This window comes from Mauremys mutica, chromosome 2 (genome assembly GCF_020497125.1).
Source record: "Mauremys mutica isolate MM-2020 ecotype Southern chromosome 2, ASM2049712v1, whole genome shotgun sequence".
NCBI lineage: Eukaryota > Metazoa > Chordata > Testudines > Geoemydidae > Mauremys > Mauremys mutica.
Genome location: NC_059073.1, coordinates 294,065,221 through 294,087,206, shown reverse-complemented (window position 1 = coordinate 294,087,206; position 21,986 = coordinate 294,065,221). Strand labels below are relative to the sequence as shown.

The window sequence follows — 21,986 nt, the reverse complement described above, 5'->3', positions numbered from 1 at the left end:
CCCGAGTCCCAGACTGCTTACTTAAAGGATCAGCCTGGAGACGCTGATGTTCCAACAACATTGTCTCCCCAAGAGGCTGTTCAATTCCCTAGCCATTTTCACCTTCTCTAGGCCATCCAGACTGGATCTTTCTAAAGCAAGGTCAGTGGATCCATATACCCCTGAAAGACCGGCAGCTAGGAACTGAAACAAGTCTCCCAAATGAAGTGTTGCTTTCTCCATACAGTGATCCACCCTGAGTTAACTCAATCAAATCACACCCATCATTTGCAGCAAACTGCTTGCAAAAATTACCATGAAGATTTCTCTCTTCAGGAAACTTTCTGAACAACAACCCATCTTTTTTCTGCTCTACAGAAGCATTGCTCTGTGGAGCCGCAACAAACTTCTTCTGACTTTCACTTACATCCAGAATCACCTCTGGAACATCAAGAGGATTTTCACATAACCTCCTTTCAGGCAAGCTGCTAAACTCCATGGTTAAGGGTTAGAGGCACTCTCTTTCCCGCTGCAGCTTTCCTCACTGGCAATATACCCACACACAAGCTTAGGAACAATTCCTTCTTGGGGTCCAGAACCACCTCTGGGACAGCTGAAATATCCTCACCCATCGTAGGCTGAAAGGCACCTTCTGTCTGCTCCCAGACAAAGGACTGGACATACACTCTCCTTCTCCAGCAGGCACACTGCTATTTGCAACAGGCAAACAATTTCTCTCTCTCAGATAAACTGCTGTTTTCCACAAACAGTGGCTCATCATACTGCGCTACTTTAAGCAAAACATTTCTATTTGGTTCAGGCTCACTTTTACAAACTTCACCTGCCAACAATCCATCACTCACCAAAACCCTGCCCATAGTTAGGGCTTTAACTTGGTTAAACACAGAAAACTGCCTACTGTCAGACACCCCTTCTTCCCAAATCTCCCTGTTAGTTACAGATAATACAGAGGATTGACATTCATACTTTTTCTGGGACTGGTCATGGCATTAACCTGATTAAGCGTATTTGTCATGTCATTATTAAACAACATACCAACATTGTTATAAACTGGACAGTTTATCTTTGCTGTTGAGAGGATTTGGACTTTCAGGAAGATACAGTTTTTGCTGTTCTTTTATTACTTTGATTTGGAGTTTAAGTCTGGCAACTCTTTCCTCAGCAGCCAGTTCCAGTTTTCTGCATTCCTTGGCAGCTTTCTCCATAGCAGCCAGCATTCCATCTGTTTCTTTTTCCAGATCAGCTATCTTCTGCTTTTCTAGCCATCGAAGATCTGCCATTTCCTTAATAAGAATATAACATAAGAACATAAGAACGGCCGTACCGGGTCAGACCAAAGGTCCATCTAGCCCAGAATCTGTCTACCGACAGTGGCCAACGCCAGGTGCCCCAGAGGGAGTGAACCTAACAGGCAATGATCAAGTGATCTCTCTCCTGCCATCTATCTCCATCCTCTGACAAACAGAGGCTAGGGACACCATTCTTACCCATCCTGGCTAATAGCCATTTATGGACTTAGCCACCATGAATTTATCCAGTCCCCTTTTAAACGCTGTTATAGTCCTAGCCTTCACAACCTCCTCAGGTAAGGAGTTCCACAGGTTGACTGTGCGCTGCGTGAAGAAGAACTTCCTTTTATTTGTTTTAAACCTGCTGCCTATTAATTTCATTTGGTGACCCCTAGTTCTTGTATTATGGGAATAAGTAAATAACTTTTCCTTATCCACTTTCTCAACATCACTCATGATTTTATATACCTCTGTCATATCCCCCCTTAGTCTTCTCTTTTCTAAGCTGAAGAGTCTCCTCGTATGGAAAGATTAAAGAGGCTAGGACTCTTCTCATGCTGAAGATGCTGGCTATTTCTCAGGGTTTGCAGTTTTGATTGTGGATCACTCCTTGTGCCTAATGTTAACCTTTAACACTCTCAGTATCAAAATTTTAAACTTGGAATAGTGTGGGGGTTCTGATCCAAACCCCAAATGATCTGGTCTGTGGATCCTGCCGACTACGCCAATGTGACCTGGCGTACCTAGGGCAGCCCTCACTGGAAATGCCAAGGTCAGGGCAGGCTGCAAAAGGGAGAGCAGATACGCCCCAAACTGGTGGTCAACACTGAAGTTAAACTCTCCAACCAGTCACAAACTGCGCTTCTGATTCCCACACTGTTTATAATGAAGTACAAAAAAGGGAATTACATATCCGCCTTATTGCATTCCAGTTTTCTGGCTCCCAATCAGCACCTAGGGCCAGTACAGTCAAAAGTTATTTTAAAACTCTGCTCACATTTACAAAACGTTCTTCTGAACCAGCCACATTGCCAGGTCAGTATTAGGTTGGATCTTACCCACAATCCCATGCTGCCAGCCAGTCCTTTAGTGTCTGAAACTAAAGGTTTATTATAAAGAAAAAAGAAAGAACAAGAAGAGAGTTGTTAAAGGTAAAACAGTCACATACATACAAGACTTCAGAGTCCATAGATCAGGTTCCTAGCAGTACTGGTGAGTTTGCTGGCTTGAAAGTCCCCCTGGAACATCCCCAGCTGGGATGGGCCACTCAGTCCTTTGTTCAGAGCTTCAGTTTGTAGCAAAGCTCCTCCAGAGGTAAGAGGCAGGAATGAAGACAAAATGGAGAGGATGCAGCTGCCTTTTATAGTCTTTTGCCAGGCAGCCTGTGCTTCCTTTGTTTCTAACACAAGCTGCCCAGCACATGGCAAGGAAACCTTAGAGTTCTGCTCATAGGCAAGCCCCTGCATGCCTTGCTGAGTCATAAGATGTAGCCTCTGACCCTTTCAAGGGGTTCACTGTACAGCTGATGTCCCTTGATGGGCCATCAAGCAGGCTGGGCGTGCTGATGCCAATCTGTCTGGGGGGTGCCACCCAGATGCAGAGCACAAGTTTGGAAATACAGATATACCATGCACATCTATAACTTACAATACAAAGGTGATACAAGTATATATAAAAAAGATTATCATTCTTGGCAAATTACAGTATAACATTTTCACAGATACCTTACATGGCATATCTGGCACAACTCATTGCAATTTTACAATATTGGTATTCGTAATATCCTAAAGTGTCCCCCAGATTCCATACAGTGTCACACAAGGGTCACCCAATTAAACTAACCGGCAGCAGGTTTAAAGCAAATGTCAGGAAGTCCTTCTTTACCAATGCACAGTCAACCTGTGAAAATTATTGTGAAGGCCAAAAGTGGAACTGGGTTCAAAAAAGAATTAGATCAGTTCCTGGAGGACAGGTCCATCAATGGCTTTTAGCCAGGATGGGCAGGGACACAACCCCACGCTCTGGGTGTCCCTAAACCTCCAACTGCCAGAAGCTGGGAATGGGCGACAGGGGATGGATCACTTGATAGTTGCTGTCATAAACAGATAGTTAAGGGTTAAGGTCTCTTTTACCTGTAAAGGGTTAACAAGCTCAGTGAACCTGGCTAACACCTGACCAGAGGACCAATCAGGGGACAAGATACTTTCAAACCTCGGTGGAGGGAAGCCTTTGTTTGTGTTCTTTGTTTGGGGGGTGTTCTCTCTTTGGATCTAAGAGGGGCCAGGCTCTCCAAGCTTCCTGAAATATTCTCTTCTATGCAGTATAGTGAGTATTAGAAAGGCGGATTAGTCTTCTGATTGATTTCTGTATTTGCAAATGTGTGTTTGCTGGAACAATATTTTACCTCTTTGCTGTACCTGTACTTAAGCTAGAGTCCCTCTAGTTTTTATAAGCTGTACCCTGTAAGCATTTCCATCCTGATTTTACAGAGAGAGGTTTTTACTTTTTCTTTCTTTAATTAAAAGCTTTTCTTTTTAAGAACCTGTTTGATTTTCCCCTTGTTTGAGACCCCAGGGGATTAGTCTGACTCACCAGGAAAGGGTGGAGGGAAAAGAGGAGGAGGGAAGGTGAATCCCTCTTTGTTTTAGATTCAAGGAGTTTGAATCAAAGAAGTTTTCCCTGATGACCAAGGGAGGGAAAGTCTGGGAGGGGGAATGGTTTATTTCCCTTTGTGTTAAGATCCCAGGAGTTTGGATCTGTGTTCCCCAGGGAAAGGTTTTGGGGGACAGGGAGTGTGCCAAAACACTATATTTTTGGCTGGTGGCAGTGTTACCAGATCTAAGCTAGGATTTAAGCTTAGATGGATCCATGCAGGTCCCCAGCTTTTGGACACTAAAGTTCAAAGTGGGGAACAAACCTATGACAGTTGCCCTGTTAGGTTCACTCCCTCTGGGGCACCTGGCACTGGCCTCTGTCAGAAGACAGAACACTGGGCTAGATGGGCCTTTGGTCTGACCCAGTGTGGCCGTTCTTATGAGACTGGCACAGGCTGAATGTTTCCAAAGCAACTAGTGATATGAGTGTGACGGGATCCGCAGGGTGCAGCCTGGGATTGTGGGATTGCTGTGCCCCCTGAACGCTCTCCAGCCTGGGCCATCTCTCACAGTGCCTGGCTAGTGACAAGCAGCAAACCCCTCCGGGCGCTGTGATCACTCAGCACAACCGCATGTGGAGCCCCACACCCAGCTCTATTGCGTGAATGCTCCCAGAGCCACTCCTGAATCACACGGGGAAAGGCACCAGCCAAATCCCCCCAGCTCCCAGCCTTGTACCTCAGGAACATACCGTCTTGCACTGCTCAAGACGAGCCGTGCAGATTTATTAATTGGTTCACCACTTCATCAATGGAAAGTGAATATACACCAACCTTTGCAAACCTGAGCAGATTTACTACACTTCATGCAAGCTCACCAGTAAAGCTAGGCAGTTAAACAAATGTATTGACTACAAAAGATAGATTTGAAGCAGGATCGCCCAGAGCGGGGGGCAAAGGGGGCAATTTGCCCCGGGCCCCGGGCTCCGCAGGAGCCCCCAAGAGAGCAGCTGAGGCTCCCGCCTCTGCCCCTCTCCTGGAGCCTTAGCGCATCAAGCGGCGTCCTCAGACAGCGCGGCAGCGTGTCTCCGGCGGGGCCCCTGAGCCCCTCCCCGCTCAGAGCCACGTGGTGAGGGGGCGGGGCTGGGAGCTCCGGGCTGAGCTCAGCTGCCTCCGCTCGGCGTGGAGCTCCCAGCCCCGCCCCCTCCCCACGCGGCTCTGAGCGGGACGGAGCTCAGGCCCCGCCGGCCACACGCTGCGGCTATCGGGCGAGGCGCTGAGACTCCGGGCGAGGAGGGAGCCGGGGGTAAGAGGCTGGGGCCGGGGGGTTGGCTAAGGGGCAGGGAGTCCTGGGGACAGTCAGGGCACAGGGAGGGGGCAGAGGTTGGGGGAGCGGTCAGGGGGCAGGGAATGGTGGGGGGGTTGGATTGTGGGTGTTCTGGGGGGGGTGGATAGGGTCAGGGCCGCCCAGAGGGGGCGGGGCAAGAGGGTGCAGGAGCTTCTTCGCTCCCGGTCTTCGCCAGCGGGGGGTCCTTCGGCCCCGGAGCGGAAGGACCCCCCACTGGCGAATTACCGCCGAAGCGGGAGCCGCGCCGACGTGCAGCCCGGTCTTCGGCGGTAATTCGGCGGCGGGGGGGCCCTTCCGTTCCGGGACCCGCCGCCGAAGTGTCCCGAAGACCCGCAGCGGGGACCCCCCCCCCACCGCCGAATTACCGCCGAAGACCGGGCTGCACTTCGGCGGCGGGTCCCGCTTCGGCGGTAATTCGGCGGCGGGGGGCTCACGCCGCGGGTCTTCAGGGCACTTCGGCGGCAGGTCCCGCTTCGGCGGTAATTCGGCGGCGGGGGGCTCACGCCGCGGGTCTTCAGGGCACTTTGGCGGCGGGTCCGGCTTCGGTGGTAATTCGGTGGCGGGGGGCTCACGCCGCGGGTCTTCAGGGCACTTCGGCGGCGGGTCCCGGAACGGAAGGGCCCCCCGCCGCCGCAGACCCCGGGCCCCTGGAATCCTCTGGGCGGCCCTGATTTGAAGTGACTATAAGTGACAGGCAAAAAGTCAGAGTTAGTTACCAAAATAAAATAAAATATAAGCATTCAGTCTAAACTCTCAACCCTGTTAGACTGGGCAGCATCAGGATTAAGCAGTTCTTCTCACCCCACTGGATAGTGCAGTTCACAGATTTCACCCTTGAAGCCTGGGCCACTCTTCTCTGTTGGAGTCTTAAGTCTGCTCAGTGTCGTTGTTGCTTGCAGCATCGGTGGGGGCAGGAGAAAGGTGATGCCTGGGCCTGCTGTGTTCTGTTTTATACCCTCAGTCCCATGTGCTTGGTGAACACACAAGTCCAGGCATGTCTGGGGGACACTGCTGAGTCTCCAGGCAAGGCTGAGCAATTCCCCTGGTGCAGTTTCCTGCAGGTGAGTCATTGCATTGTAGCTCCCTTGCTGGACAATGGCTGTTGATGGGTTGTTTGACACCCCGCCTGGGCGTTAGTTACTTTCCTTGTTGTTGCCTCTGGGGAGCTAATATCTGGCTGATTTCCTGATTTACCATGTTTTAGTGACAGCTACACAACACAATTCTCAGAACTTCATGTGCATTAATGCTATACACATATGGACAGAGAAATGACTTTCAGCAGATCATAACCTTTCCCGATACCTCACATGCTCTGCTTTATATGCAAGGTCATAATTATAGACAGATGAGGAATGGGGGTTACAGTACGCTCCCCCCAAGCTATAGCATGTCACAATGAGGTGACATGTTTGGGTGTCCAAATTTAAATATGTGGATGGGGCCCATGGTTTTTTAAGTGCTGAGTAACCTGCCTCTGAAAATCAGGACCCTTTCAGATGGCTCACATTGGGCACATGGAAATCAGGGCACCCCCAATCCCCCATTACTGATAAAAATTGAGGCCACCGATCTATTAGTTTTAGCTACAGGGGTTTATTTTGCGGTCTTGGTATTTTTCAGTTTCTCCGCACCCCTAGAATGCAACATAGGATTTGCATAAACCTGGCTCCCACCCCTCACCCAGCCCTAGCCTTCCCCCCTCATAGCCTTCCACCTTTGCCTGGGTGGGTCTGGTGCAGAGACCCTGAGTGACGCTGTACAGAGCTTGCACTTGTGCAGTATAGGGGTGGGGAGTAATTGTTGTTTTTATTTTAAATCTAGGAAATTAAATACCAAAAATGCCATTAAAAATGTGAAGGATGCAACGTGAAACACTTGAAGATCAGGAAACGACCAAGTTGCAGTTGTGTGAAATTGAGGTTTAACTCCAAGGAAAAATTGACGTTTGAAGGACCGGACATTGGTGTGATGGGTTGGATCACAGAAACCCCCTTGGGAACTGCCAACTGATGTGCTGAGATGACCTCTGAGCCCGTTTTCCCTGGCAGCTTGGGACTTCAGTGCCCTGCCCGGTTGGAGCCAGACCCGCTAGCCTGCTGCAAACCCAGACCTGGGTCTGAACCACATCCCCCAAAAGCTGCAGGCTTCACTGAAAGCAGCTCACAGAAGTGTTCCTGTCTCCAACACTCAGATGCCCAACTCCCAGTGGGGTCCAAACCCCAAATCAATCCGTTTTACTCTGTATAAAGCTTATAAAGGGCAAACTCATGCATTGTTCACCCTCTGTAACACTGAGAGAGAGAGATGCACAGCTGTTTGCCCCTGCCCCCAGGAAATAATACAGACTCTGGGTTAATTAATAAATGAAAAGTGATTTTATTAAATACAGAAAGTAGGATTTCAGTGGTTCCAGGTGATAAGACAGAGCAAAGTGAATTACCAAGCAAAATAAAACAAAACCTGCAAGTCTAAACCTAATACAGTAAGAAAGCGATTGGAGATGAAATCTCACCCTCAGAGATGGTCCAGTAAGCTTCTTTTGCAGATTAGCCTCCTTCTAGCCTGGGTCCAGCAGTCACTCCCACCCCCTGCAGTTACTGTCCTTTGTTCCAGTCTCTTTCAGGTATCCTATGGGGGTGGAGAGGCTCTCTCTTGAGCCAGCTGAAGACCCAATGGAAGGGGCTTAAATAGACTTTCTCTTGTGGGTGGAGACCCCTTCCTCTCTCCTATGCTGAATCCAGGGCTGGCTCTCGGCACCAGCGTCCACGCATGTCCTTGGGGCAGCACTTTCCAAGGGGCGGCACTCCGGCTCCTTTTTTTTTTTTTTATTGCTTCGGGCGCAAAAAGCCGGCCCTGAGTGGAGGTGAGCTGCGGCGGTGGGGGGCGTGGAGATGGCCACAGGAAGTAACCCTGGTGGTGGGCAAAGGAACCGCTCCCCACAGCTCCCCTCTGCTGCACTGCCACCTGATCCCCCGAGCGCACTGCTGCTCCGCTTCTGCCACCTCCCAGGCTTGCCGTGCAAATCAGCTGTTTTGTGGCAAGCCGGGGAGGGAGGGGGGAGGAGCGAAGTGGTGGCAGCGCGCTCAGGGGAGCAGGCAGAGCGGAGGTGCGCTATGGTGGGGGGGCACGGGGAGGGCTGCAGGAAGTAACCCTGGGGGGGCCAAGCCTGGGAGCGAGGGGTAGGACGGGAAATGTGGCACGGCCGGGGGAGGAGGCGGGGCCGGGGATTTGGGGAAGGGGTTGGAATGGGGTGGGGAAGGGGCGGGGTGGGAGTGGGGCCAGGGGGGCATGGGAAATTTTTTTTGCTTGGGGCGGCAAAAAACTTGGAGCCGGCCCAGGCAGCATCCAGCTGCGAGTTGGAGTTTTGGAGTCACCTGGGCAAGTCACATGTCCACAGGGCCGACTTTAGGCCAATTCAGCCAATTCCCCTGAATCGGCCCTGCCCCTAAGAGGGCCCCGCGCCCAAGCCCCGGTGCGGTGTCCCGGCAAGAGCCGGTGTGTTGTACTGGGCTGGCCCGGCTTCCCCAGGGGGCAATTTACAGGGCCTGGGGCTCCCAGCAGGGGGTGGAGCTCCAGGCCCTTTAAATTGCCACCAGAGCCCCCCTGCTGGAGCCCTGGGGCAGGGCTCCGGGGCTCTGGGGGCTATTTAAAAAGTCCGGGGCTCCCTGCTGCTTCTACTGCCCCAGCCCTTTAAATAGCCGCTGGAGCCGCACTGCTCCCCCAGGGCTCCCGCGGCTATTTACAGGGCCGGGGCAGTAGAAGCAGGGGATGACTGCTAAAAACTGGGGAAGAACTGGACCCAGGCTAGAAGTGTCTGGCCTGTGAAAGGAACATCTGGAATTCTAAGCTGCAAGCAAAAGAAGTTTGTCTTCTGCCAGGGATGGAGGCAGCTTCTCTGTTATGTTTTGTATTGAATTAAAACCAAGGCCTTGCTCTTGCAGGGGGATCCACACAGCATAAGGGTCCATCTAAATACACCCCACTGCAGGATGTGTTATTGCTGGGGGCGGCCAAAATTCTGGGCTACCTGTCAGTTCCCCCCCCCCAAGCTTCAGAGTACATTATTCCAGGGCTCCCCCGACCCGCATGGTCTGTTCTCCCCTCTCCCGCCATATGCCGCCCCTTTTCTCCTTCCCCTGCATGTTCTTGTCTCACCTTCTCCATCCCCCCCACCACCCCTGGACCCTGCGTGGGCTTACGGGTTTCCAAAGTCTAGATCCCCCTGTTCTCTGAAGTTTGCCCCCTCCTTTCTCCCCTCTCCTGCCGTTCTCCACCCCTCCCACCGCCCTGCTCCTCACTTCCCCTGGAAGCAGCCCAGGCCGCTCTGCTCAGCCTAGCTAGGGCTTAGGCGAGCTCCCGTTACACTGTCAGAACAGACAAGGTAGTTACACCGTAAGGGGGAATAATCATCATTTATTAAGTGCTAGGACACCGAAGACGTGGCTTCTGCCCCCGAAGAACTTACAGTCTAAACAGCCAACACAAACACAGCTAGTCACCTCCACAGCTCACACTGGTCATGGGGGTGGAGGAAGTGTGGGGGAAACTACAGAAAGGAAGGGGGTAGCAGATCAGCAGTGGGGGAGGGGTCTGGGGTGGGAGCTCTCAAGGAAACCAGGGGGTCAGAGGGGAGAAAACTACAGAAAGGTAAAAGATACAGACTAGCACCCGACAGGACCCAGCCACAGCCGGTTCACAGCTTCCCTCCATCTCCTCGCGCGCCCAGGAGAGCCTGGTTAGCGGCGTCACTTCAAAGCCGTCTTTGCTTCCGTTTCGGGCAGACATGCGCCAACGGGCTGCCCCAGCACAGAAATCCTTCGGGGACCAACCAGCCCTTGGTGGCCGGCCGGCCATGGAGAGTGCGAGCCAGGCTACTGCGGCGGGCCGGGGGCAAGTCGCGTCAGATTCAGTCATGAGGCTGGGTGGATAGTTTTTACCATCCCGTGTGGCCAAAAACAAATCGAGCCCAGATCAGACTCTTGCTGCTACCAACCTGTCCTACTCCGCTCCCCGTCTCCAAATGGCAACGAGAAGCAGAATTGCCCAGTGGCTAGGGCACCAGCCTTGGATTTCAGTGACCTCAGTTCAGTTCCCTGCTAAGCCACTGACTTCCTGAGTGACCTTGGGTGAGTCACTTAGCCTGTGCCTCAGTTTCCCCATCTGTAGAGTGGGGTAATAGCCCTGCCCTTCCTCACAGGCTGTGGTGAGAACTTCATCCCATGGATCTTCCAACCCACCAAGTTCCTCCCTCCTGGCTTTCTGCCCTTGTTTCCAGTCACCGACGGCAGGGGAACACCCTGTGCCATGAAGTTCCCTCCAGCTGAGGTAACTCCCACAGCCAAGATAATTCCATTCTATTTTCTCAAGTTCTAGATGGTGTTGACTATACTCTCTCTGCTTCATCCCACCCACCTTGGTCCTTCTCAGGCCATGTCCCCCAGGGGAGCTCTGCTCTTGTGTGCTTCAGGCAGCGTGGGAGCCATGCCCGGCTCAGTGATGCTGAAGCACATGGGGTGGGATCCGTGCCCCGGAGCTGCAACAGGCGACGTGCTCTGCCCCATCTCGCTGAAATGGCCTTACAGGGGGTGGAGGGAGGTTACAACGTACAGGGGCTTGTGACCCACAGACTCCTTGGTGGCAGAGGGCCCAGGGTTTGCAGGGATCCCCTAGGTCGGATGTACACCTCAGAGTGCACCGAAGGTCTCTACTCAGAGCCAGTAACCTACCGGTCACCAGAATCACTGCACGACGTATGTACGGAGACTAGTTAAGGAAAGCTGGCTCTGGATTTCCCAGGGAGGGAACAAGGCAGGTCACCAGGAGGCGACACACCTTGGAAATGCTCTTTTCAGGCAGGAGGTAGCAGACCCCGCTCTCCCTCCAGAGCCGCGTGGGACGGGACAGCTCACACCACGGGCCCGGCTGCACACGGAGCCACAGGCAGAAGAGGAGACCGTGAACGTCCTCTCGTGCAGACTGCAGCCGCTGACACAACCAGCAGCTGACGTCCTGTTCATGAATAAAGACAAAGGACGGGACTGACAGAAGCTGGGGGGCGAAGAAACACACGGAACCCCTCACCTCGGAGGCAAGCAGCTAGTGGGGGGGGAGCAATATTCTCCCAGCCGTGGGGGCTCTCGGGAATGGCAAGGCCAGGTCCTACAACCCTGCTTGTCATTGTATTGTAGCTGGACCCACCTGCTATCGCTTGACGCTCTGGGCTTCGTTAAATAACCTTATCCTCGATTTCACCACGTACCACCCTAAGCGCTGGGTGGGAGCGGAGCGGAGAACTGAGGGGCTGTTTCCTGGGAAGCAGGAAATCTGTGACTCCTGCGAGTGTCCGGCAGGCCAGGGGCTGGACGCTCCAGGGAGATGCTCCAGGCTCGAGGGGGCCTATCGGTAACCAGCAGAGAGGAGGTGGGTCCTGCCAGGCCTAGCGGGGAGGGCTTGTGTTGCCTGCGGGAGTTGGGAAGCTGATCCCTGGCAGGCACAGACCAAGCTTCCCCATGCTAAGGGCAGGTGGTAACAAGGTGCCCAGGGAAGCGTCACCGGACGTCCCAGCCAAACACCAGGCAGGTGGGGAAATTAACTGCGAGGAGGATCACCACAGGACCAAACTGGAGAGCCCAGGGAAGGAAGGAATCCTGAGCAAGGTCCTGGAGGATCATGGCTGGGTCGTCCATGGCCCCCACGATGAGAACACACGGATCCCGCACACATTCCCAGGCTCCACCAGGGCAGCAAGCTGAGGGAGCCAAATAGCTGAATATTCATGAGCCGGCGGATCCCCAGGGAACACCCGCTAAAACCAGCTGCCTAGTGCGGGCGTCCCCTAACCCAGGCCGGGGCTGCAGGAGACCCAGGGCCCGAGCCGTGGACGTCCCCTTCCCGGGCTGCCGGGCCCTTTGCCACTCAGACACAGCGGGACACAGGGGCTGGGACACTGCAGAGAGAGCAGAGCCCAGCCCCACATGAGCAACTCAGTGGAGGTGGGTCTAGGAGGGCCCCATGTCCCCTTCGAGAGCCCCCCATCTCCTCACCCTTCCCTCCCAGCTAGGCTCTGCCGGCCCCGAGTCCAGTACAGGGACCCTCCACCTCCTCCGTTTGAAAACCAATCTGACACGCCGACTTCTCTTAACAAAAGGCTGCACTCAAAATATAGCTTAGTTCCTGTAAAAATCTCCCAGCGATACAGTCGCTGCAGTGCGTGCTGCGGTGCCAGCCGGCTGGAGCTCCGGGCGTTGCTTTCGGAGGGAAGCAGCACCCTGTGAGCACCCCCGGAGCACAGATCCTGGCCCTGCTGTTACCCCACGTGCTCTGGCCCCGGCCCAGGGAAGCCCTTCCCAGGGTGGATGTTCTGGTGGTAGTAGAGCGAGCGCTTGTAGCGGAAGCTCTTGCCGCACTCGGCGCAGTGATAGGGGCGCTCGCCCGCGTGCATGCGCTGGTGTTCCACCAGGTACTGGTTGCGCGTGAAGCTCTTCTCGCACTCGGTGCACTTGTAGGGCCGCTCCCCCGTGTGGATGCGCAGGTGCCGCGTCAGGTTGGAGTGGTGGCTGAAGTACTTGCCGCACTGTGTGCAGATGAAGGAGCCTTCGCTCCTGTCCGAGTGGATCCGTTGGTGCAGCACCAGGCTCACCCTCTGCTTGAAGCTCTTCCGGCACTCGGCGCAGGTGTAGGGCCGCTCCCCGGTGTGCGCCAGGTGATGCTTCCGCAGGCTGGACCGGTGGCAGAAGCTGCGCTCACACTCGGAGCACTTGTAGGGTTTGCCTCCCGCCTGGGCCCCGGGCTGGGGTCTGGGGCCGGGTTTCAGGGCGAAGCTCTCCCCGGGCTGCGGCAGGCAGGCTCCTGCTCCCGCGTGGTCCCTCTGATGCAGGGTGAGATGCTGCCGGCTGCGGAAGCTCTTCCCACACTCGGCGCATACGAACAGCCTGGCTGCCGTGGGGCTCTGCAGCTGAACAAGCAACGGCTCGAGCTCCTGGGGGTCTGTCCCGCACTGGGACGGCTCCTCCAGGCCGTTTCCAGGCAGGGCCGCGGGCTCCCTCTCGGGGCTGCACAGACTCTCCTCATGAGTTGTTCCCTGCTCCGGACACTGGAAAACCTCCATTTCCGGCAACGTCCTTTGTAGCTCCAAGTTCTCCGGCTCCTCCTCAGGGCTCTCCTCCTCCACTTTGACCACCACCCCGCTATCTGCTGCAATACAAAGAGAATCCAGGCTGTATTCAGTGCATAGGCGGGGGATGCAAGCACGCTCCTGAAGCTACGGCATCCTGGATTCCCAGTGCAGGCCCATGGCCGGGCGGGGACTGACCAGGGCCAGGGAGCTGGAACAAGCCCCTCACAATACCCCTGGTAAAGAGGGGGCAGTTATAGTGTTTTACTGATCTTTTAAGAAAGGGGAAAAAAGTGATCCGAGTAACTATAGGCCTGTTAGTTTGACATCTGTAGTATGCAAGGTCTTGGGAAAAATTTTGAAGGAGAAAGTAGTTAAGGACATTGAGGTAAATGATAATTGGGACAAAATACAACATGGTTTCACAAAAGGTAGATCGTGCCAAACCAACCTGATCTCCTTCTCTGAGAAGGTAACAGATTTTCTAGACAAAGGAAAGCAGTGGATCTAACTTACCTCTATTTCAGTAAGGCATTTGACATGGTTCCACATGGGGAAATATTAGTTAAACTGGAAAAGATGGGGATCAATATGAAAATTGAAAGGTGGATAAGGAACTAGTTAAAGGGGAGACTACAACAGGTCATACTAAAAGGTGAATTGTCAGGCTGGAGGGAGGTTACTAGTGGAGTTCGTCAGGGATCAGTTTTGGGACCAATCTTATTTAATCTTTTTATTACTGACCTTGGCACAAAAAGTGGGAATGTGCTAATAAAGTTTGTGGATGACACAAAGCTGGGAGGTATTGCTAACACAAGAAGGACCCGGATATCATACAGGAAGATCTGGATGACCTTGTAAACTGGAGTAATAGTAACAGGATGAAATTCAATAGTGAAAAGTGCAAGGTCATGCATTTAGGGATTAATAATAAGAATTTTAGTTATAAATTGGGGACACATCAGTTGGAAGTAACAGAGGAGGAGAAGGACCTCGGAGTATTGGTTGATCACAGGATGACTATGAGCTACCAATGTGATATGGCCGTTAAAAAAGCTAATGCGGTTTTAGGATGCACCAGGCGAGGTATTTCCAGCAAAGATAAGGAGATGTTAGTACCGTTATACAAGGCACTGGTGAGACCTCATCTGGAATACTGTGTGCAGTTCTGGTCTCCCATGTTTAAGAAGGATGAATTCAAACTGGAACAGGTTCAGAGACGGGCTACTAGGATGATCCGAGGAATGGAAAACCTGTCTTATGAAAGGAGACTCAAAGAGCTTGGCTTGTTTATCCTAACCAAAAGAAGGCTGAGGGGGGATATGATTGCTCTTTATAAATATATCAGAGGGATAAATATCAGGGAGGGAGAGGAATTATTTAAGCTTAGTACCAATGTGGACACAAGAACAAATGGGTATAAACTGGACACTAGGAAGTTTAGACTTGAAATTAGACGAAGGTTTCTAACCATTAGAGGAGTGAAGTTCTGGAACAGCCTTCCAAGGGGAGTAGTGGGGGCAAAAGACATATCTGGCTTCAAGACTAAGCTTGATAAGTTTATGGAGGGGGTGGTATGATGGGATAGCCTAACTTTGGCAATTAATTTGGCAATTGATCTTTGATTATCAGCAGGTAAATATGCCCAGTGGTCTGGGATGGGATGTTAGATGGGGTGGGATCTGAGTTACTGCAGAGAATTCTTTCCTGGGTGCTGGCGGGTGAGTCTTGCCCACATGCTCAGGGTTTAACTGACGCCATATTTGGGGTCGGGAAGGAATTTTCCTCCAGGGCAGATTGGCAGAGGCCCTGGAGGTTTTTCGCCTTCCTCTGCAGCATGGGGCACGGGTCACTTGCTGGAGGATTCTCTGCAGCTTGAGGTCTTCAAACCCCAATTTGAGGACTTCAATAACTCAGACACAGGTTAGGGGTTTGTTCCAGGAGTGGGTGGGTGAGATTCTGTGGCCTGCGCTGTGCAGGAGGTCAGACTAGATGATCATAATGGTCCCTTCTGACCTTAAAGTCTGTGAGTCTATCTCAGGCCTTGTCTGCACAGAGCTCCAGGCAAGTCTCCCACTGCCCCGGTTCAGTGCCATCGGTGCAGGCCGCCTTTTGGCGCCAGCAGCATCTCAACCACCACGTCACTCTTCCGGAGGGCAGGTGGCGAGCGCGTGAGTGGGCAGTTTGTACCAGCGCCCCTCGGGACGGGAGATCTCCCTCCATTGTGAGCGTGCGCCGGCCTCAGTGCCTAGCAGACAGCGCGTGTGTGTGAGCTCAGCCCAGCAGCGCCTTCTCTCTCTCCTACCTCTGGCCAGAAAGCATGTTGTGAGGCTGTCTAGAACTCACCCGAGCAGGGCTCCGGTGGGCTCTCTCTCCTCTCGGAGTCCTCCCGATCCCTGACACACGGCTCCTCCCCCTGCTCTATCTGGATGTCGGGTTTGGAGACGGCGTAGTCTGTTCGTGGAGAGAGAGATCGACACTCACCGGCTACCCGGCACACGGAGCGGGACCGGATTCCAAACCAGCCCCCTCTGGTCGCTGTAGGCGATGGGATGGGGAAGAGAGATGGAGGCAAACACGCCACCAGCAAAGCTGCTCTCCCCACCCCAATGGGTCAGTGAGGAACTGCAGGGAGTGGAGCCCTGCTTGCTCCATGTGGGCCCAGCCGGGCACGAAGCAGAAAGGGCCGGCTGATGGGACAGCCGCCAGGACTCACCTCCACGCAGGGAGGGAATGGCACGCGGCTCCCCGAGCCCAGCTGCAGGGAAGGAACAGAGAGAGGGGAGCACCCCGGGCATGCGCAGGCCCCTCGGGATCAGCAGCTGGGCCAGGCCCCTGCCCCACATGTGTGCGCTCTGGATGGGGCCCGTTCTCTCCCAAGCACCATGTCAGTTGTGATGGCTGCAGCCTGGGGGGCGGGAACCCTCCTGGACTGACACCAGCATTTAATTCAATAGCTGGTAACAGCTGCCTGACCCGCCAGCCCTGTAGCACGGGAAACCTGCTGGACAGAGGACGTTAAATTCACTTGAGTCTTACAGTCCCTCAACAGCCACCGGAAGGCAGAGACCTGAACGTATCCCTCCCCCAGAGCAAGGCTGGTACTTCAAAGGTCACAGGTTTTACGAGAGGCTCCTTACCCAGCGAGATCAGGGTCTCGTAATTCCCCTTCATCGTGTTCTTGTACAGCTCCTTCTGCCCTCCGTCTAAGTTCTCCCACTCCGGCTCGGAGAAACAGACGGAGACGTCATCAAACGTCACTGGGACCTGCAACCACAAGCATTGCACGCTCAGAAGCAGCTGTCAAATCGTAATGGCGGCAGCAGGCGCTGGCCCGTGACGCTACACACGAGACCAGGGGAGAATATTTAACACACATGCCACAGAAACACTTTTTTTCTCCTTCTTCTAAGCACGCTACTGGGCAAACTGCTCAGATCAACTCGCACAGGGAGGAGGAAATAAACATCCTCACGTTTCATCCCCTTCTGTCACCCAGGGGTAGATGCTGGTGAACAGGGCGTGCACTCAGGTGCTACTCGATGTGAGTGAGGGCGTGACAATCTGGGCCTGTTTCCTCTCCAGAATTCCCGGTCCCCTGCCGGATCTGTCAAAGCTCCTCCTCCCACTTGGCCCTACACGAAGAGGTGGAATCACCCTAGGAAGCAGCCCCGGCAGTAGGATCCTTGTGGCATGGTAAGTGACAGGCGCGCTCCAGTGAAGAACACGCAGCCGTACAGCCCTGTCACGCTTTATCCATCCCCGTTCATTGGCCGGTGGGTAGAAGGAGCAGAATGGGGTTAATCAGCTCTGACCAGGGATTTGCAGTGCCCACATAGGCTGGTTTATGTCAGCTTTATAGATCACCTTCCATTGCTTCTATCACTGGCAGGCCCAGCTGCGCTCAGGGCCCCACTGTGCTGTGTGTTGTACACACACACACAGGATGTGAGGCCCCCTCTCCGCAGAGCTCACAAAAAAAGGCTCCAAGAAGGGAAGGGATTTGCTCAAGGTCACAGACCAGGTTGGCGGCAGAGCTAAGAACAGACCCCCACTCTCCGGATTCCCAGTCCAGTGCATGCTCTGATCCGGTTGAAGATCACTCGCTATTTTTAAAGAGGTGCCCTCAACTTAACACGCCCCCCACATCCTTGTTAATATGTAACTCTTACGGAGCCCAGAACCAAAAGAGATGGGGGGGGGGGAATATTCCTCTCTCTTTTTTCAGCCTGTTTGCTATGTGCACGACAGCACCTTTGCGTGAGTCGCATTTCCGCCGTCTCCCTTGCAAAGCCGGCTGGTTTCCCTGTTGTTTGCATGGGTCTCCCACGGCTTAACATGAAAGAGCGATTTTCAAACCCTCACAAATTGGCCGGGGGACCCAGGGGCGAAGGATGACCTGAAGCCACTTTCAAGTCGTTTCTAGCCGTTGATTCTATCCTAGTTCTTTGTATCGGGATGGCCCCTCGTGGTCCCAGTCGGGAGTGGAGTCTATAGAGGCACAACACAAACATCCCACAGAAGTGATTCCCTGCTCCAGCCAGCTCACTGCCCCGCCAGGGAGGAGCTGTGACTGGTGTGTGCAGAACACAGTGGGAGGAGGAGAGGTGGGTGATGGATGGAATCACAAGGTAACAAGAAGCAGATGCTGCTTTTTAGCCAAAAAACAATCGATCAATTAATACCTGTACATCCTGCGTGGGGCTGGGTGGGGTGTTACAGCCGGCCCTTGCATGTGTGGAGGAGAAATTGACTCAATGACTTCATAATTCCCTCCATCTTTAATCAGTATGATCTAAGTAGCTGGGATAGTTACCTTGGGGACTTCCCCCTTAGTGCCTGGGGGGAGCCTCAGGATCCAGAAGTTCCTGTTCTTCAGCAGGTTCTCCATGTTCTCCAGCCTCCTCAGCAGTACCCCGTACTCCTGGATCAGAGTTTCCAGCACGGCCCACTTACTCTCCAGCTGGTTCCCAAACTCCACCACGGTTTTCTCACAACCTATCAATTTCTTCTCAGCCGTCCCTGTTCTCCCTTCCAGATTCAGCAACCGGATGGCGTGAGCATCAACTTTTCTCTCCACGGCTTGAATGGCAGCCACTAGAGTCCGGGAGATCTCCGCAGCGTGCAGCGGGGTTTCTCTCGCAGAAGTCCGGCGGGGGACAGCGTGGGGCTGTGAAAGAGGCGAGTGCCGGGACCCCATGTCCCATTCTGGAGCCTGTGTGTACGGAAAGACATGGACAATGGAGTTGGGGGCACAGTCCCATTTGCCAACATCAGCTCCAAAGAGAAACAACGCTCCCATGCTACAGGCTGCTTGATGCTTTGTCAGACCCAATTTTTATTCTTACTGAATGCACACACAAAACCTCCTAGAGCATTAGCATGATGTTATGCAAAGGTCAGGTGGAGAAATCAAAGTAACGAGATTCCAGAAGCTAAGGTTGAAAGATCAACTACCAGGCACATTTCTGCTTTGAACCCTGATTTCTGTAGCAAACAGGCCCTAGGACTCCGTGTTTGTGTCTGTGATTTTCAGATCAATGTTGCCCAGGGTGGAAAGAAAAAAACTGGCACAAAGATGCTAAGTCAGCCGGTTCTCAACCCACGGCCCATGGACCACGGCTAATCTGTGGAAGCCGACAGGTCACGTAGCGTGAGCTCCACTTTCTCCCTTCATAGGCGCTTCATTGGAAGGAAGAGCCTGATGACCTGCAGAAAGCGCAGGGAACCAGGCGGAGGCAAGCCCAGCTGCCTTTAGTAGTAGTTGCTGGAAAGGAACCAGGAGCCACCCGCAGGGACCGCTGCCACCAGCAGAACAATTACAAACAGTGAAACGCTTTCCTAAGATCATTTCTGTGTGCTAGGAATTGCTGTTGTTGCCGCAGGGAAGTTGTGCAAACCAGCAGCAGATGGGCTGGGTGGCAGCCAGTGGGAGGGGGGGGGGTCTCCGCAGGACACACACCTTATTTTCCTGGTTGATCGTAGGATGACTATGAGTAGGCAATGTGATGTGGCCGTTAAAAAAGCTAATGCGGTCTTGGGATGCATTAGGCGAGGTATTTCTAGTAGAGATAAGGAGGTGCTAGTCCCGTTATATAAGGCGTTGGTAAGACCTCATTTGGAGTATTGTATGCAGTTTTGGTCTCCCATATTTAAGAAGGATGAATTCAAACTGGAACGGGTACAAAGAAGGGCCACTAGAATGATCCGAGGAATGGAAGGCCTGTCGTATGAAAGGAGACTTGAGGAGCTTGGTTTGTTTTCCTTAACCAAAAGAAGGACAAGAGGAGATATGATTGCACTCTTTAAATATATCAGAGGGATAAATACCAGGGAAGGAGAGGAATTATTTCAGCTCAGTGCTAATGTGGACACGAGGACAAACGGATATAAATTGTCAGTTAGGAAATTTAGGCTTGAAATTAGACGAAGGTTTCTAACCATCAGAGGAGTGCAATTCTGGAACAGCCTACAGAGGGAAACAGTGGGGGCGAAGGACCTCCATGACTTTAAGATTAAGCTGGATAAGTTTATGGAGGGGATGGTATGATAGGATAATGGGTTTAGTCAATAGGTCAATAACGTGCCACACTGGTAATTAGTACAAAGGGTCAATGTTGGGATATTGTTAGCCCTTTCCAGAGGGTCTGGCTGGAGAGTCTTGCCCGCATGCTTGGGGTTCAGCTGATCGCCATATTTGGGGTCGGGAAGGAATTTTCCTCCAGGGTAGATTGGCAGTGGCCCTGGAGGTTTTTCGCCTTCCTCCGAAGCATGGGGCAGGGGTCGCTTGCTGGTGGATTATCTGCTACTTGAAGTCTCTAAATCACGATTTGGAGCATTCAACAGCAGAGTCAAGGGAGAGAATTAGGGCTTGGCTACACTTACAAATTTGCAGCGCTGCAGCAGGGTGTGAAAAAACACCCGCGGCAGCGCTGCTTAGTTCAGGAGTGGGTGGATCGGCTTATGTGGCCTGCATCTTGCAGGAGGTCAGACTAGATGATCATAATGGTCCCTTCTGATCTTGAATTCTATGATTCTATTCAGATGTGGGCTACACCATGGAAAAGTTCCAGACCCCAGTGTCTAAAGTGCCCCCTCCGCACCCACTTGAAAGAGCAGCTGAGTATCTGTAAGCACCCTAGAGACCCAGCAAAGTAGGAGCTGGAGCATTTCCCCGTTCTCAGGGCCCAGCAGACCCAGCACTGGGCGGGCTCTGTTCAGAGCTAACCTGTAGCTCCAGGGCGGAGCGGGGAACCCGATCCGGATTCCTCAGCGGGTCCCATACCATCGGAGAAGGTGCTGGGAGGCGCAAAGGCGACTCTCCGGCCAGGCCGCCGCTAGAAAAGCGCTGGGGGAGCAGAGCCGCCCTTAGCTGCCGCGGCGCGTCTGGACCCGGCGTTACCCGACGCCTCGTTGGGCCGCACCCAGTGCGCCCCCCACACGTGTTGGGGCCGGAGGGAAGGGGCGGGGAACCCCCGCTCTGGCCCCGAGCCCCGCCCCCGGGGCCGGGGCAGGAAGCGGTGCCGCTGGCACCCCCGGGGCTCTCCCCTTCCTGCCCCCGGGGGGCGCCGCGGGTCCCCGCCCTGACAAAGAGCGAAGCTCCGGGGCCGGCAGGCGGAGCCGCTGCCCCGCTGTAACCTGCCCCCGGGCCCGGTGTCATTGGCCGCCCGCTGCTCCCCGCCCCCGCAGGGCCAAGCCCCGGCCCGGGCCCCGCCCCAGCGCGTGCGGCCCCGGGGGCAGGAACCGGGTGCGGGGCCCCCCGCGGCGGGGAGCAGCGAAGCCCCGGCCCGGCCCGGCCCTTACCTGGGCAGCGGCCCGCTCGGCCATGGCCCTTTGTCCCGGCCCGGAGCTCGCCCCTCGCCGCGGCCCGGGGAGCGCTGCTGCTGCTGCTGCCGGCGGCGGCGGGATCCGAACCCGAACCCGAGCTCCGCTCCCGCTCCGGGCTGGGCAGGGTCCCGGCGCCGCCTCGCCACGGGCCGGCCCCGCTGCCGGGCGGAGCAGAGCGAGCGCAGCCGGGAGGGGGGAGGGAGCCGCGGCCTGGCTGCGGGGCCGGGAGCGGCGGGGCGGCAGCGGCCCCTGGCGGCGGGGGGATCGCAGAGCCGGGCGTCCCGCTCTCCGGGGCCTTGGCGGCGGCGCTGCGGGTCCGGATCTGTCCCGGCCCCACGCGCTGGTCGCTCGGGCCGGTCTGATGAGCGAACCCGGTTCAGCCGCCCGGAGGTCGGGCCGGGCCGGCTGCAAGGCCGCTCCCGCCGTCAGCTCCCCACCGTGCAAGGCCGGGCGCGGGGGGCTGAGTATCCCCCACGGGGGTGGGGCCCCCAGCCGCCCCCTCCCGGAGTTCGCTCCCCCGGGCCGGCAGGTTCGCTTGGATGCCGGTCCCCTGCTCCCGTCTGACACCCAGCGACGCTCGAGCTCCCACTCAAGGGTCTCAGAGGTACCAACATCCCCTGAGCCAGGAGCAGCTGGACCTCCCCCCCCCCCAACACAGCACTGGCCCCAGAGCCTCCCCTTAATATCTGCAGTGCTGCGTGCAGGGGGATAGCCCAGAACCCCCACAGCACCATTGCCATGGGAACCACGGGGCTGGGGGGGTCCCTTTCTTACTGGCCTGCAACTCTAGATGACCCAGGATTGTCTCTGCTT

At 54.6% G+C, this 21,986-nt stretch overlaps 1 protein-coding gene across 1 annotated transcript in view; it reads right to left on the bottom strand.

Annotated features, from left to right (window-relative positions):
* Positions 1–20,753, bottom strand: part of LOC123363304 (zinc finger protein 777-like) — a 41,412-nt gene extending 20,659 nt beyond the window's left edge. Inside the window, exons 1-5 of the mRNA XM_045004165.1 lie at positions 20,575–20,753; positions 18,163–18,561; positions 16,487–16,613; positions 15,693–15,800; positions 12,544–13,426 (exon numbers count right to left, since the gene is read on the bottom strand). Of these exons, the coding sequence (XP_044860100.1) occupies positions 12,544–13,426; positions 15,693–15,800; positions 16,487–16,613; positions 18,163–18,561; positions 20,575–20,634 (1,577 nt within the window). The 5' untranslated portion in view covers positions 20,635–20,753. The remainder of the gene's footprint in view (positions 1–12,543; positions 13,427–15,692; positions 15,801–16,486; positions 16,614–18,162; positions 18,562–20,574) is intronic.
* Positions 20,754–21,986: the final 1,233 nt, after the last annotated feature.